The sequence below is a fragment of the Taeniopygia guttata genome, chromosome 21, assembly GCF_048771995.1.
Source record: "Taeniopygia guttata chromosome 21, bTaeGut7.mat, whole genome shotgun sequence".
NCBI lineage: Eukaryota > Metazoa > Chordata > Aves > Passeriformes > Estrildidae > Taeniopygia > Taeniopygia guttata.
Genome location: NC_133046.1, coordinates 1017920 through 1033852, shown reverse-complemented (window position 1 = coordinate 1033852; position 15933 = coordinate 1017920). Strand labels below are relative to the sequence as shown.

At 41.5% G+C, this 15933-nt stretch overlaps 3 protein-coding genes across 7 annotated transcripts; 1 reads left to right on the top strand and 2 right to left on the bottom strand.

The window, feature by feature from the left end:
- Positions 1–1181: 1181 nt before the first annotated feature.
- On the bottom strand, positions 1182–2940 carry RBP7 (retinol binding protein 7). Its single transcript, XM_030289444.4, has 4 exons — positions 2810–2940; positions 2116–2294; positions 1759–1860; positions 1182–1432 (listed from the first exon to the last, which is right to left on the bottom strand). Exons 1-4 carry the CDS (start codon positions 2880–2882, stop codon positions 1382–1384), a joined length of 405 nt encoding a protein of 134 aa, XP_030145304.4. The 5' UTR covers positions 2883–2940; the 3' UTR covers positions 1182–1381.
- A 566-nt stretch (positions 2941–3506) lies between these two features.
- Positions 3507–9039, bottom strand: NMNAT1 (nicotinamide nucleotide adenylyltransferase 1). 2 transcript variants are annotated; one of them, XM_072917323.1, is made up of 6 exons: positions 8893–9039; positions 8491–8626; positions 6717–6891; positions 6136–6319; positions 5823–5968; positions 3507–5734 (listed from the first exon to the last, which is right to left on the bottom strand). In XM_072917323.1, exons 3-6 carry the CDS (start codon positions 6838–6840, stop codon positions 5316–5318), a joined length of 873 nt encoding a protein of 290 aa, XP_072773424.1. In that variant the 5' UTR covers positions 6841–6891; positions 8491–8626; positions 8893–9039; the 3' UTR covers positions 3507–5315. The 2 variants fall into 2 exon arrangements, with proteins under 2 accessions (XP_072773424.1, XP_030145302.4); XM_030289442.4 differs by lacking the exon at positions 8491–8626.
- On the top strand, positions 8559–14825 carry LZIC (leucine zipper and CTNNBIP1 domain containing). Of its 4 annotated transcripts, none has more exons than XM_032752157.3 (7): positions 8559–8580; positions 9605–9746; positions 10745–10880; positions 11407–11505; positions 11642–11737; positions 13439–13520; positions 14436–14825. In XM_032752157.3, exons 2-7 carry the CDS (start codon positions 9646–9648, stop codon positions 14492–14494), a joined length of 573 nt encoding a protein of 190 aa, XP_032608048.1. In that variant the 5' UTR covers positions 8559–8580; positions 9605–9645; the 3' UTR covers positions 14495–14825. The 4 variants fall into 4 exon arrangements, with proteins under 4 accessions (XP_032608048.1, XP_030145303.1, XP_002187653.1 ...); XM_030289443.4 differs by lacking the exon at positions 8559–8580 and adding an exon at positions 8659–8793; XM_002187617.7 differs by lacking the exon at positions 8559–8580 and adding an exon at positions 8887–9022.
- Positions 14826–15933: the final 1108 nt, after the last annotated feature.

The window sequence follows — 15933 nt, the reverse complement described above, 5'->3', positions numbered from 1 at the left end:
GCGTGTTTAACCCCTGAACCCTGCCGAGTTCAGCGAGGGAGCAGCACGCTGCAGAAGCGCCATCCGGTGGTGCTGAAAACTCTGCCTGCTGCCGCATGTTGTTAACGATGCGAGCGGGGCTGCTGCCCCACTTTGTGATTTCTACTAACACAACACTAACAGCATTTTTGTTTTCAAACAAATTAAACCACTCAGTTCCAGAAGGAAGACGCTGTCAGGATCCACAGCATAAACACCAGGCATTTTACTGCTGGGCCCCACATTTCCCTAACTGAATAAAGGCTGTTAGTCCTTTGCTTTTATTAGGGAAACCAGGCTAAGTTTATACAAGTCTAGTAATTAGGGGGGGGCATCAATCTAACCAAAAGCCCTCCATGTTTCAACAGATTTTTGTCTGACTCTGATGGTGGCTTTAAGCATTTTGAACGGGTAAGAAGCATCAGAAAGGTGGTTTCAAAACGTCAGGGACTATTTTTTTACTTGTTTCAAAATGTCAGGGACTATTTTTTTAATATGAAGTAATTAAGTTACTAAGCTTAAGCTACGTTCTTCAACATTATGCAGCGAAGAATATGCAGCAACCCATTGAATTTGTGACTACCTAGTTTATCTGACAACTTACATGTTCACACAACTTTTCTATGCAATATGAATATGGTCATAAAGAAAAACATTTAATCTAATTAACAGTTGTATACAAACAAAGCTGAACTAAAACAGCATTGTTTTCCCTCTGTATATGTGCTTACAGAGTTCAATTATCTTGCAGACTGGAATCTTCGTGGATCACTCAGACCTATCTCCATGGTTCTGGGATTTGACTACAGGCTTGTTTCCTCTGGTAAGCTCAACTTAATTATTTTTGAGAGCAAAGCAGCTCTGGCACAATATGTCGCCTCATAGCACAGTGTGAAAGACACAAGCAAGTAAAGTAGTCTCCACCTTAAAGAGAAGCATTTTGAAAAATAAAATTATACCTTTTTGTTGGCTTCATTATTTGTTATCTTCCCTTCTCTATCAGCACCCCATTTCCCCTGTTTTGTTTGCCTCTTCCAGTGCCTCTTAGCATTGGCAGGTTTTCTCCTTTTAATTGACTTTTGATTACCTAGAGACCCAGGCCTCATCACTTATGTTTTGGGTTGGCTTTTTTCCCTCCAAAAACATATTGAAAAGCAAGGTACTCAAGACTACTTTGGGGCATTTATTAGCAAAAATCAGACCTTTGACACTGGCAACAGCAGACTTATTTCCTGAGCCAGAAACTTCAGATCATTGGGGTTCATAGGTACAGGAGTCAGTTGTTGTCCGTGGAGTCCTCACTGGACATGAGGCTTCTGTGCAGAGCTGTCCCTGCAGGCAGGACCCAGCACACCACACAGACTCAAGCTCTCTTGAAGACCTGTCTACAGACTTGGTTCTCACAACGAAGCTCCTACCAAAAAAACAAAAATAAAAACAAAAACAAATAAACAGAAAACCCAAGAGTATAGATATCCACAGTAATCAAACGAACTGCTTCCAAAACTGAACATAGATCATTTGCCTCCGTTCTGGCCATGCTAATAACTTACACTTAACATTCTAATCTAACTTCATGTCACAGTGAAACAATGAAGCTGTTTCAAAGCAGAATGTGCTCACAGCGTACCATCCATTACACATCCTACACAGCTAGAAGGCATATGCACACCATGACCACATTATAAATCAAATTTTCACCATACAGACATAGAATTAGTAGAAATCTGAAGTCAATACCAGGTGGAGGTCATCCCCTTCAAGCCAGTGAGTCCAGCCCCTGTTCTTCTTCTCACCAGTCTGGACACAGACAAGTTTGTCATTTTCCCAGGTAACAAGGCTCTATAGAACAGGGAACAAAAAGGTGTTTCTGCATGTCTGTCTCAGTTCTGCAAGATACTTGCAGAAAATGTGTGTTTTCCTGGATCAGAGAGGACCTGGATATTGCCCCTGAGTTAAAGTGACACTCCTTGTCTGTAACTCAGCTCCTAGTGCTGTCTTGCACCACAAATATTATTCTTGAAAAAATTTCAGCTCAAGTATCTGGATTGATCAAGGCATCTTAATTTTTTCACAGCCTCATACATTCCCTCTTACCTTGCATTTTCTGTTATCCAAGCCTTTATTATCTTCGTCAAACTCTTCTCCAACTTTGAATTCAAGCAAATAATCTCTGAATGTGCTAGTGGTATGGATATAGAATGAATCACCATCTTGTTTGATCACTTTCTGAGGCTTCAGCATTTTTGCTACTTTGCGTGTTGCAAAGTCAATACCTTGGACAGAAGGCAGAAACATCAGAGTTGCATTTATCACCAGCAATTCTGGCAGCCTGGAATTAACCTTTATTACTTCCAGAAGCATTTCTTATAGTAGTTTGACCTTACTGCTGTGCAGCATTTTCTTGTTTTATTGGAACCTTTTGCTTTGTTTAAAGCTGCATGTTACACAGAGTAAGTTGTCCTCTTGTATTTTTACTCTTTGAAACCAGTTTACTCCATTGTTGCACAATTCCTATGCGACATTTTCAGGATTTTCAGCCAGAAGACTCCTGGAGACAGTTGGCTTCCCCCACAGAGACACCAAAATTGGTTTCAGACTTTACCCCCACTTAGCAAGAGGTGAATGTCTATTCTCATCCTTTTGTCAGAGGAAAGGCAGTGAAAGAATTAAAAACTCTCTTTAAGGCACTCTATACCTTAAATAGGATGAAATGAAGGGCAGTCCTTAAAATTCAAGAAGACCCCTAAAGGAGAAGGGAGGAAGGACAGAAACAGGTATTTTCACCTACCTAAGGCCACCATATAACCTTCGAAGTTGTCATTGCTGACAAGGTTCCAGGTTCCGCTGAAATCCACAGGCATTGCCAGACAGTAGAAGGAAGATCCAGACAAAAAAGCAAATGTAATTTTCTAGCCAGGTCTTTTATAGGGCAGCCTGTGGGTGGGATTACATCACAGGACCTTTCTCTGGAGGGGAAGGGTGCTACTGCTGAGCCAGTGGGTGAGAGGGTATCTGTAGAATGGCTCCCACTGTGTTGGAGGGAAAAGTTCATTGTGTCTGAAATCCTTGTGTGGAGCAAATGTTAATAGCCCAAGAGCCACAGTGCAAGCAAAAAAGTGGTTTAAACCATTTTGTCCATCTTGTATACTTTAAAGGAACTGATTCTGTCATTACTAAGATTTCCTGCAAGTTTATTAGATCTGAGCTTTATGATCTGAAATCCAGATATCTGTCAAAAAGGTGATGTACCCCTGTAAAGACAGGCTGTACTTGAACAGACATGGATTGACTGTTAAACTGTGGATTGTATTATATCAATAAATTTTAAAGCAATACCTATGGCACAGAGATAAGAATTATATCATGTTGGTTTATGTCTGCAGTGAGTAGTAAACAGAATTCAAAAAGTAATTTTGTGTATATAGGACATGTAGCTCCTGCCTTGGCTTTCTGTTCTTGACACATAAAGGAGAGCTGATACAGGAGCTGTTCCCACTGATGCTTTATTAGATGCTACACTTGTGGCAGAACACACAGGCAGCAGAGCACATGACGCAGCAGGTAAGCTTGTGTTGGACTTCACCTTCAGCAAAGTGAGAGAAGTCCCTGATGACCCAGCAATGTGTTTCGAAAAGTGAATAAAAAATGCTTGACTTTGAAGAGAAAGGACTCAGGGAATCTAAAGTGAGGAAATTAGGGATTTAGAGGTGAGGAAACACACCTATACCTACTACATTTATTTATTTACTGACTTGTGTTAGGCTGCATAAGAAGGATAATATTTTGCAAAGAAATTTCCCCATAGTTGAGCTCCATTTTTGGAGCTGGCAGTTTGATCCATATGACTCACAGAAACATGTGAGTAGGAACTCAGGACGTCAAAGTTTCTTTCCTGGATGCAGCTGGATATTGTTCTCTAACCTACACTAAAACAAGAATGGCACTGAGAAATGAAAATTACTGTTTCCTCTCCACTCAAATAGTAACATTTCACCCACAATTTGGTGTTCTGAGGTTATGGTAGTAAAGCACTGTTGCAATACTACTGACTCTTGCGAGCAAAGAGAAGTCAGTACTTGGTAAATCCTGTGCCAAAGTCGGGATATAACATTTTAATTTAAATTATGCAGATAGTCTGGCATGTGGCTCTTCTTTCTGTAAATCAGTACTCAAACCTCACACAAAGACCTCTGAAGACTTGTTGATTCATGAGAAGTGGCTAGCAAACCTTGGCATTCTTAGTAAGGCACATAATACAAACAAAAATGAGACAGCAGCAAATAAAAGGAGGTAGAATTTTATCACCACAACAGTCACAGTGCCTCTCTAGCTTAAGTTCACATAATATAGACAATAAACTGTTAGATTTAAAACCAGATTTCTAGAAAAGAAAAATATTTCACTTATGATCAGTAGTGATATCCTACCACTTTCTCTCTAGTAACAGAAAACAATTCTGGCTATATATAATTATATTCTACTTACAGCTCAAAAGTAAAATAAGCATTATTTTTTGAAAGAAATGTATTATTTGTAATAAAGGGACAAGTGTCTGAAAATCAGTGCAATTACAGTATTATTAATTTCTATCTATTAAATCAATGGCTCTAAACCAGTTCCTGAGGTAGGTCTGTCCTTCCATCAGAAACAATACCGAGCTTAACATTAAAGCTCTGGAAACATGAATGGAAAAGTAAAGTACAAGACATTTCTGGAAGCACACTGCATGACAGCAAACAAGCAGCTGCGTATCTCAAAGGCAAGCAGCTCAAAGCATGCTATACCTTGCACCACTTCAGCCAGGAGGAAATTCTTCCCTTCTAGGATAGAGCTAAATAATTTTTTTGAGGTAAACCACATGTTGACAAAAAAAAAAAAATTACATAGATTCACTCTAAGTAAATGGTACATCTTGAAATCAGATAACTTTGTTAAGACACTGTAAGTTATTTAAAATATTTGTGTTACTGTTTTATAAATAGCAGAGCAGTTTGAGTTAAAACTAATGAGGACATTTTCATTTGTTTTGCTTGTACATTTGCAATTTTCACGTACCGATTTGAATTCTAATACTCACTTCAGTGCACTGGGACAAAACATTAAAATGTGAAATATCTTATTACTGGACTTGAAAAAGGTTATGCAGGTCCTATCACTGAGTCCAGCAAACATCATTACTAACTATAGGTGTACAGAATTAGGCCACTATTTACCTAAGAAAAAACCCCAAGCAGCCCCTAGAAAACATGCTTTCCTGTAGTGAAATGTGTTTTTTTTTCACAGCAGACAGTAAGTCAGTTGCTCAGTGCCTGTGAGCTCTTAGGGTCACTGGCATGTTTCTGGAAGGGAGCCAGGACCACCCCCGCATTCCTGTCCTCGCTCTCGGGACTGTACAGCCTGTTCTTCTCGATGTACGCCCGCACCACGTCAGGCACCAGGTAACGAATGCTATGGCCCCTCCGCAGGGCTCTCCGGATCTTGGTGGACGAAATATCATTTGTGATCCATTCTTCCACAAGGTGAATGTTATTCTTGTGTCTCCACAAAATATCCGATTCGTAGATGAATTTCTGAACGTTGTTTCCAGCCCTACTGATACACACAAGGCCGTGTTTTTCCACAATTTCAGTGATGTCCTCCAACTTCCACAGATTGGGGACTCCAAAAGATTCCAGCATGTCACTTCCACAAAGCAGTTTAACCTGTGGGACACCTTGAAGAGAAAATTAAATGAGAAATAGGCCTTCGTTTGGGGTTTGAAACTAGGATCAATAACCATCTAATTTGCAAACAGACTTAACTTTTTACAACTGGACTCTGATTTTTCTTTTTAACGGGCTCATGACTGTTTTGTTCCTGTTTTCTCTTCCGTCCCAGCTTTGTTATGGGCACAGTGTGCTGCAGACTATTAGTGACATCAGCAGATAAAAGCTTTTGATGATGATACCTGCAAAACAGATGTATTTTAGATATTTTAAAGATGTAGGAAAAAATTGGGATAGTATGGCCTACCAAAGAACCTCTCTCTGCAATTATCCCAACTTGTTAGAGTTAACACCATCCTTAATCCTTCTATAGGTTCATGAGACTTTTTAGACTTTGGCTGAAGAATACCTTAAAACCTTGAGTGTTTCCAGCCACTCGCTCTGGCAGCTTTCCCAATCATCAACTTCCACCCAGTCTGAGTTTTTTGTAGCCAGTTTTGCCATAGTCACTCGGTGATTCGCACTGATCAGACCTTTCTTCTTATATGCATCACCCACTGGTGAAATGATGCCTTTGATTACTTTGTATTTTCCTGTGGGAAAAAACATATCACACAAGAACATGAGAAGTGGTTGAGCAGATGTTACTTCCCCTGTATTGTATTTAACCTGTGACATAACTGTTATGCAGTGCAATGGCAGCTGATAGCCAGCCCTGTGGAAAAATACAGGACACTCCTGCACTGTCAGGGCAGCACAATGGAGCACTTTGTAAGATGTATTAGAAAGATATATTTCTATTAACTATAAACTCTGTGCTTTAGCTCATTAAAATCAGTAATAAGCAACACATAAATGAATTCTCTCATAATGGCCTACATGGTTTTGTATAAGACATAAACACCTATTAGCTTCAATATCTAATTAGCATTTGCTAAATATCTGTCACAGACACAAAGCTATTCCGAATGATATAAATTACCATCCTACCTGTTTCGTGCAAGTAGTCTTTAGCCAGCTCAAACAGCCTCAAGTGCATGTTGGTGATGGGATTGAAGGACCCACAGGCCAGCAGCACCACTTCAGTCTTCCTGTCGGGATCTTCCATTGCCATTGCTCACAGCCACGGAGCCAAGAGGACAGTGTTGGTGCCAGGTACCAGCCACTACAAGAAATGGGATAAGAGAGAGATATTGTTACTTACTTGTGCTGCCAATAAGCAGAAGATAAAATTTCAAGATCAAATTGAATGCTGTATTTTTCTTCCATCAACCTGGCCTGTGACTGTTCATGTGACACCTCCTTGTCCAATTTCTAATAAAATATGAAATCACTGCAAAGAGGCTGCTTGCCCAGAGACGACGGCATACTGCCCACTCTGAAGAAACGCAGCTCATGCCTTTAAACTTCATTTGGAGATATTATCTGTCCTGATTGCAGGACAAACTTTATTAGAACTTTGCACCTTTTTTAAGATTACAGTGCCAATCAACTGCCAAGAGACGTGAGCAGGCAACTTCCTTCTTGTTAAGTAACTTCCTTCTAGTGCTTACAGGGAGAAATAGAACATCCTGCGACCATTCCTAGTGTTGCTACTCTAAATTGCAGTGACCCTTTCCACCATGATCTATAAAACCAAGGTTGTGTCACATATTAGGTTGTATTAAATTCTGGAGGAGAACAGCATCAACATTTCTTCATTTGGGATTTACATTTTCTGAAATAGAAAATGTAAAGGGGGTAATTTATATAATTCAGCTGATATGTGGGAAGAGAGTGATATGGACTAAAGACGAGAAAAGTCAGTCTCCTTTGTGTTGCAGCGTTAGGTGTACCAGTGGAAAAGGTGAGAGAATAGTAACTTACAGAAGTTTAGTAAAAGCTGCAATTAAATACTGAGGGTTATCCCCTTTTCTAAAATACCACAGTTCTGTTCCAATTCTGAGCTTCAGTTTCAGAAAACTACTTAAGAATTGCTGAAAATAAGGAAGTTTCACGATTTATCATTTAACTTCCCCTTGCACCTTACACACATTTTTGTTTCTGTATTCTTTCCTGAGAATATTCTAGCTTGCCAAGATGTTTTCCCACATCTGGCCTAACAAAGGAAAGCTGCAATGGGCTGTTGCTGTTTGCGAGATGTCTGAGACACCCTGAGGAGCACAGAATTATCTGCCATTGTTTCTACAGCAACATCACCACCTGGAGAAATCTCACGAGGTGACCCTCACACTGTGTCTCCCTTCCAGAGAGGCTGAGTGATGTTCACAGCAGCCACAGCGCTGAGACACCATCACAGCCAAACCTTGTAACAGTGACTGTGTCCTAACATCAAACAGCCCGCGGATAAAAGGAACTCTTGCAAGGGTTCATATTTTGTAAGAGGTAGTACTTTTCTGTGCTTTCACTAGTTTCACAAACTTTTAAAATATTCTTCATTACTGCAGAGTAGCTCAGCAGTGGAACAGCTGGTGGTACTTGAAATGCAGCCTTCACAGGGGCAGGGCCAGGAGAGTTACTATGGGAACAGGGAGGAGATGAATTAGACTGCCTTTGCAATGCGCAAATCCTACTTTCAACAAAGAGACACATGCTGCAAAACTGAAAAAGGTTGATTTTTTCCTTGAAAAAAAAAGTGCAAAAAACATAGAAAAATTTAAGATGGAAATATAGAGTGCCTTTTTGGGAGTCAGTCAAGTGTCCCGTTTCATGCTCCTTATTTTACAGTTTATAGAAACAGGCAATCATTGCCTCATAAACTCACCTTACACTATAAGACATCAAAATATGCCTATTGCAGGTCTTAGGATGGCTCTGGAGCCCGGCCTGCCAATCACCTTCCCTGGATAGGCAGGTAAGGGCGCTTTTCTCAATCTCATTTATGGTTCAGAGACAAATACCTGTCAAATGTTTATATATCGGTATATATATATAGAACATAAGCACGACGTAGGCGCTTCACTGGACGCTTCACTAACACCCTCCCGCAGCTCTCCGCCCCCGCGGGCCCGCACGGGGGTCCGGTCCTTGCACAGCGAGCAGCCCCCGCCGCCGGCGCCCATCCCCGGTGAGCCCCGCTCATCTCCGCTGAGTCCCCGCTCCCCGTCCCCGCTGTCCCCGCTGTGCCCGCCGATCCCCCGCTGTCCCCGCTCCCCGTCCCGCTCACCCCGCGTCCCCACTCCCGTCCCCGCTCGGCCGGGCCCACGCGGCCGCTCGCGCTCATTGGCCCGGGCGCGGCGGAAGCGGCGCGGCGGGAGCGGGAGGGGCCCGGCCTGGCGCGGCCTGCCCGGCTGAGGGTGAGGGGGCCCGGGGCCGGGAGGGCGGATGGAGCGGAGCGGGGCCGGAGCCCGGCCGGGGAAGGGGGAAGCGGGCCCGGGGAGCGCCCGAGTTCCGCCTTCCCCTCCCGCAGGCCGCTCGCCCCGCTCCGGAGGGAGGCCCGCGTTCCCTCCGAGCGCGGCGGGCCGGGATGGCCCCGCTGGCCGAGGCGCTCTGCCCGCCCGGGACGCTCCCCGGAGCGCTGGTTCTCTCTGCTGCCTCGGACACCCGCACCCGGCTGTCTCCCGAACAGCGTTCCAAGGGCCGTTGGAGGGTCGAACCTATTGTTTCATATAGCGGGGCCTCTGTGTTTCAGTAGTTGCTGCTTGATTTGACACTCGCTTGATTTTATGTGCTGTGCCTGTTGTTCCCTGGTGAACTGCCTCTTGCTGTGAAGATAATTCTGTGCACCCAGCCTGGCATTTCTGTATTTCCACTGTAAGGATATTCGGGTGTTGTGGTTAAATATTCCATCAGCAAGATATTGCATAATTTTAATATTTAGAGCATTTTAAATACGTTTTAAGTTGTTGATACAAACAATAAACTGTACTTTCTCTTAGGAGTGTCATGTAAAAACAACATTTTCATGTGAAAACAGAAAATGGCTTCAAGAGGAACAACAGAGACCAGTAAACTAAAACAAAACTTGGAGGAGCAGTTGGACAGATTAATGCAGCAACTTCAGGATCTGGAAGAATGCAGGTAATAAAAACAGTTGCTTTCCTCTTATATGGTAGTATTTTTCTTAAGTGGTACCTTTCAAAATTTTTGTGGGGGGGGCTTATTGGTTTTTGTATTTTGCTGCGGCTTTCTGTTTTTAAATTAGGTAGGAAATTTGTGTCAGTAAAAATTACTTTTAAAAGCCTTTATTAAGATTGTTTTATATATCTGAGAAAAATGCAAGCAGAAATACTCAGTATTTTCTTTGAGATGCTATATTTCAGTGTGACTTTTAATAGCTGTTGACAAAAATCACAATTTTTCTATGGGATTTTTAATAGGAGTGAACACATTGCTTTTGTGGCTCTTCTGGTTTATCTTACAATTATAGATGCCTGGGGGGGGTTTGCGTTGTTTCCTTTTTAGTTTGTCTAACTTTTCATGTGATTTTGTGTTAGTCTTCTGTGGGTTGATACAATTTGAGACAGTGAATTATCAAGAAGGTTGGACTTTATCTGTTTCAGTAGTTGCATTTAAACACCCTGTATTTAGATGCTTTCTGACTCTAGTTCTAACTTGTCCAAGCAGTACGTGTCTTTTTCAAGAGCAATTATAACTGCTCAGTGGTGGTGGTGCTGTTCTGGGAATTGGGCAAGGTTTAGGCAGCAGGATCAGTTATTCCTAAGTGGATGGCTTTGGGTGAGGAGATAGGCTTCTCAGATAATCTCATTCACTGCAGCTTTGGGCAAGACAAATCTCGCCACGTATTTTTGTTGAGATCCAAAAATACTTCTAAATACTGCTCTGGGTGTGGGGTATCTCGTTTATTACTAGGGCTTTTTTATTATCAGTGAGTGCAGAACCATGCAGTGGCTGGGAGGGTGCAGGAGCTGGACAGGAGCAGAGCAGGCTGCAGAGCTGGGTGGGAACTGAACTCCTCGGTGCTGCCTGGGGAACAAATTCCGTGCTGTGCCCCGTGCCCCATGGGGTGTCTCGGGTTGGATCCTGTCAATCACTGTATCCTCTTGGCTCCTCCCTAGAGAGGAGCTGGACGCGGATGAGTACGAAGAGACCAAAAAAGAAACTCTAGAGCAGCTGAGTGAGTTCAATGACTCCCTGAAGAAGATTATGTCTGGAGATATGACTTTGGTGGATGAGCTCAGTGGCATGCAACTGGTAAGGACAATGTGTTGCTAAAAAACTTCATGTTCTGCCTGGAGTTGATGAAACACCAAGTAGATACAAGTGCTTCACGATAATTTTTATGTGAAATCTAGATCTATGTAACTAATGTATTTTCTAATTTAATACACTTGTATACGTAAAAAACTTGGATAGGTGTCTTCATTTTAAAAGGGAAGAAAACCCATTGATGAATTACAACCTTAGCATTGTAGGAGATTAAGACCTGGACAGTAATGAAAAGTTTCACAGCTCTTTCTCTGTCCAGTTACATTAATTAGAGGATTCTTTAAGCCCTCCATAAAGGTTATTTCTAAAAAATTTAACTTTCATGGTTGTGAAAAAGTAACCATGTGAAAAATAACCAGTGAAAAAAATTCACTTCCATGGTTATGAGCTATGTGTATATCAAATGATGCAGAGGGTACTGATGATGCTCTCCAGCCCCCATTAATCTTGTCCTGCTGCTGTGCTTTGTGGTTCCTGTTAGTCCTGGTCATTCTTACTCTTCTCCTTGCAGGCGATACAAGCAGCCATAAGCCAAGCATTTAAGACTCCAGAAGTGATTAGAATGTTTGCAAAGAAGCAGCCGAGGCAATTGAGGACAAGGCTGGCAGAGGTGAAAGCTTCTGTTTTACTGCTGTGGGACTGTGACTACTGATTATATTTTTAGGCTGTTGCATTTCTCATGCTGTTGTTTCAGGTAAAATTATGGGAGGCTTATATATTTTGACTTTTTCTCCCCTGGTGTACAGATGGACAGAGACTTAATGGTTGGGAAGTTGCCACGAGACCTGTACACCCAACAGAAACTGGAAATCCTGACTGCCCTCAGAAAGCTTGGTGAGAAGGTAAGGGGTTGGTATGATAGTCAGGTGAGTAGAGTTTTCTGCCTATTTAGGAGGAATTCGAAGTAATTAAAATAAGAAATTACAATTTTATAAGCAAACGATAAAATGCAACTTGCTGTTATATTACATAAATGTCCTTCTATTTAATGCCAAACTTTCTGAAGCTGAACACATATTAAAGTTTGGTACCTTCCTATATGGCTTCTACTTTTAAATACTTCCTTTAGTAGGCTGTGTGCATGAATCACACACCAGCTGGTACAAGGTGATGGTATTTATAAAAGCTACAAAACAAGTCTTTTACTGGCCATCTATCACCAGTTCATCAGGAGCTATTCAAGACCTCTGACATGTATCCAGCTTCACTTTTATAGTGTTGATTGTGCCTGGGTATGAGAAAAATAAATTGGAGAGATGAGTGATAAATTCATTGTTTTCCCAGTGATTCATCACTGGCAGAAAAAGCCCTGGGTTTGCCACCAGAGGGAGGAAGAGAAGTTACTTCTCTTTCTGGATGGTATATGAAGAAAACATAGTACAGTATCTCTGTACTTCAGCTTTTTTAGAAAATGAAGGAATGTAATGGAAAAGATCAAGTGCAGTACTTAAAGGAGCTGCAATCCAAGTAGTTTCCAAAGCAAAGGCTTTCCCAATATTTTATTGCTTGAGTATCAGAGGAAAAAAAATGTTTTGCAAATATGTAAAGGCTAGTAAAGATTGTGAACTGAATGCATGAAGCTATCTAATCCTCTTGGAATGCATTCCTTGGAGCACAACGTCAAGCAACTTCACCACACTCTGACCTGTCCTCTTAATCTTTTTAAATGATCAGCAGCCTGCTGCACAGAGGGCTTGCTAGGACAGGGTCTCACATGTGCTCTGGATGTGAACAATGACAGCAAATACTGCATGTTTGTCTGCACAACATTGCAAAATGTTAAGTAGCTGTATGCTTGCTTACAAAGCCAGCAAAGGCAGGTAAGTAATACGTTTTCTTGAATATCTGTACCTGACTTTTATATTTCTAATAAATAAACTGATGCAATACTGTGAAGAATTTGACACACATGCTTTGCTGTAATGAAGATGTGTATCTGAGGCTAATTAAATGACTTAACTTAGCATATCTGAACCTTCCAAATGTAGGTTACTGCTTCATTATTGTAAATATTTTATGGGCATCTGTCACAAGGCATCAGAGCACTTACATAAAAGTAAAATATACATGAGGAAATGTCACTTTAAAGGAAGAGAACCATTTCTAGGTCAGTGGTTCTTAACATGGTCAAAGCTGGCAGTGACTGCTTTTTTTTGCTTTCCTCAGTAGATGATAGGAATTAAGCTTAGATCTTAGTTCATTACTGTACTGACCATGTGACAAAAAAGTTATTGACACCTTGGCATAGTTCAGGTAAACAGGTACAGTGTGACCTTTTAATAAAAAATGATCTCTGGAAATCAATTTGAAACTTGCATGTGGAGGATATCTGATGCTGCACATGCTGTCCTGCCTGGGCTGACAGCAGCCAGGGAGGGAAAATTCAGTGCTTCTGTTTTTGTTTTGGGCTTCAGTATGGTAGATAACACTGTCACTTAAAAGCTGCAAATGGACAATTGCTGTAATCTGTCCTAGCTCATGAGATGGTGGGAATATGCACAGTTGAGGTATCAGCTTCACAGTTGTGGCATTTTTTGATTTAGCTCACTGGTGATGATGAGATGTTCTTGTCAACAAATGCTGGTACAGCCCTGAGCCAGTTTGAGAGAGTCTCCACTGACCTTGGTAAGTTTTCATTCTCGTAACTTCTGTTTCCTTTGCCTCATTGAACACTGATTAATAGAAGTATGTCTGGTTCCCCTATGAAAGAGAATATATGAACAAGAGATTCATGCCATTAAATGTTAATATATGTTTTAATAACAATGAAACTGATACACTGTTATGAGGAAAAATAAATCCAATGCCAAACGCCCATGAAATGCCAAGGGTGTCCATCACGCTGAAGGCTTGAATAGTCTGTCTCAAGCAGAGATGCTGCTCTTAGAATTAAACACAGATCTTTTTTGCATTAAATACTCTCTTCAGGAGAGCTGTGTCCTCTGCTTAATGCACAGAATTTGGCAGTTATTGGCACATTGTCAAAATACTGCTTTAAAGCACTTTCCTGCCATGATTGTCATACCTCTGATTGTGTTGACAAGATCAAGAGTTGAGTTACAAAAGGCATTAAATAAGCACAACAGTTCATTGTAGTAGTAGTTGAAACTGGGATGAAAGAGCTATGAATGGCAGGAACGTGCCAGACTAATTCAGGGTACAAATAAACTATCTGGGTGCCCTACCTTTCAGCTCTGCCCTCCCTGGAAGGGTAAGGAAGGTGAGAACCCTCTCCTTCAAGAGGGGACTTTGGCAGTAGCTCTGTGTGGGGGGTGTCACCAACACCATTCCAGCTACAAACATAAATTACAGCTCAAAGCTGGGGAAAAGGAAGCTCCATCCCAGTCAGGCCCAGCAGGACACGGCTGCTCTAGACCTGACAAGTCTGTGTGGGGTTTTCTTAAATTAGCTCAAGTATTCTAGTTTTCACAATGTAGGTTTGATTTCTTTGGATTCAAAATGTTTTGCTTGATTTAAATTGTATACAAGGTAATTCACAATTTCCACTAATGCTTACTGAAAATGCTTTTTCCCCCTCAGGATCAGGAGACAAAGTCTTTGCTCTTGCAAGTGTTGAAGTAGAAAAGACAAAACAATGAAGAGGTTCGTGAGGCTTGTGTCTCCAGTTATCAGCAGCATTGGATTTTGGTCATACTGTATCTGGTTTTTCTATTTCTAACATGTTGAAAAAAAGCAAAGAAAAACAGAAACCCAAGCCCTAAATCTCTTGGGTCCTTAACCAGAAGATATGAAGTAAACAGCCTTAAGTGCACTTTGGAACCTTGGTGTCTGTACCATTTAAGTAATACAAGCTCTGAGGCTGAACACTAAGTGGAACTCTAAAACAAAAGCGTGGTATGACTGGAAAGAGTGAGCTGTTTGGAACTTTTCTGAATGTGTATTTCTCTATTAAAACTTAATCTTTTTGCATGTGGTTGTAGCAAGCAGATCTTTTTACAAAGTGGTCCTGATGGGGTTTTTTTGGGTGATTCTTCACATTGTCTTAATTTTTGTCTGGACTCCCAACTAAGTAGTTTGTGCTAGGAAAGCATTGAAGCTTCGGAAAATAGATGTAGTTTACTGAAATGCCATCTTTCTACAAACTGTTTGCAGAAGACCCAAAATGAGCCTGGATGCTGATCACTGGCCCTTGGTTGCTTGTTTGCTGTGCACATGAATGAGCACTTTATGTCCCAGCCCTGACTGAGGACAATGGCAGCCCTGTGGGGAGGCTTCTGGAGTCATTTAACCTTGTGTGTTGAAAGGACAGGATTTGATAGGACATGGCAATGAGATGCTCTTCTGGCTCTTCCTTCAGCTCTGGTGTATAACTGCACACTGCTCTTATTTCAGAGGGGGCATGAAATAGCTTGCAAGTAGAAACAAGTTTTAAAAGCAGGGGGAAAGCTCACTTTATGTGGTCAGTGCAAGGGTTATTCAATCTCAGTGGTGGTGCTCTGGAGAGGGGAGGGTCTGTGTCTCCACTGGATCCTGAATGAACTTGGCTTAGGAGTATTTGAAATCTCATGTAGTTGAATTTTTAGCTCAGAGATTAAGTGGGTAGCATTGACTATAAACAGAAAATTAACGTGGTCAGTCATCATTTGGAGTGCATTTACAAGGCATAAATACCCTATAAATTAGCAAGTTTGTGAACTGGGACTGGAAAATGTGTTTCTAGACTGTATTTTGCTTTAACAGATATACTTTTGACATCTAGCATTTAAGAAATGAAAGGATACATGATATAGATAACATAATTTGTTTTTCACTGACAGAACTTCTTTCTCCCTGTTATTAGAAAGCCTTTATTGAGGAGGGGTCTTTTGTTCATGCCAGCAGAACTGTTTTCCTGTCTGGGACAGCATTGTGTTCTCCGACAAAGGCTGATTGCAGCTTCATAGCTGGGAGCAGCTTATTAAAAGGCGTTATTAGACTCTGAAATTATGGGAAGCAAAACAGTCTGTGGGGACTGGAGCTGCCTTCTTTTCCTTTCTGCTCATTACTGGTGCTAAGGAACTCTCTCCCCATACACCCC

Bases quoted from the DNA above. Each gene is read 5' to 3' on its own strand.
- RBP7 (XM_030289444.4), bottom strand. From the start codon at position 2,882: ATGCCTGTGGATTTCAGCGGAACCTGGAACCTTGTCAGCAATGACAAC. The intron at 2,295-2,809 runs GTAGGTGAAAAT...CTTCTGTCCAAG, and splicing joins AGGTTATATGGTGGCCTTAG to GTATTGACTTTGCAACACGC. The intron at 1,861-2,115 runs GTAAGAGGGAAT...CCTGTTCTATAG, and splicing joins TGGATAACAGAAAATGCAAG to AGCCTTGTTACCTGGGAAAA.
- NMNAT1 (XM_072917323.1), bottom strand. From the start codon at position 6,840: ATGGCAATGGAAGATCCCGACAGGAAGACTGAAGTGGTGCTGCTGGCC. The intron at 6,320-6,716 runs GTAGGATGGTAA...TTTTTCCCACAG, and splicing joins AGACTACTTGCACGAAACAG to GAAAATACAAAGTAATCAAA. The intron at 5,969-6,135 runs GTATTCTTCAGC...TCTGTTTTGCAG, and splicing joins GAAACACTCAAGGTTTTAAG to GTATCATCATCAAAAGCTTT.
- LZIC (XM_032752157.3), top strand. From the start codon at position 9,646: ATGGCTTCAAGAGGAACAACAGAGACCAGTAAACTAAAACAAAACTTG. The intron at 9,747-10,744 runs GTAATAAAAACA...GCTCCTCCCTAG, and splicing joins CAGGATCTGGAAGAATGCAG to AGAGGAGCTGGACGCGGATG. The intron at 11,506-11,641 runs GTGAAAGCTTCT...CCTGGTGTACAG, and splicing joins TGAGGACAAGGCTGGCAGAG to ATGGACAGAGACTTAATGGT.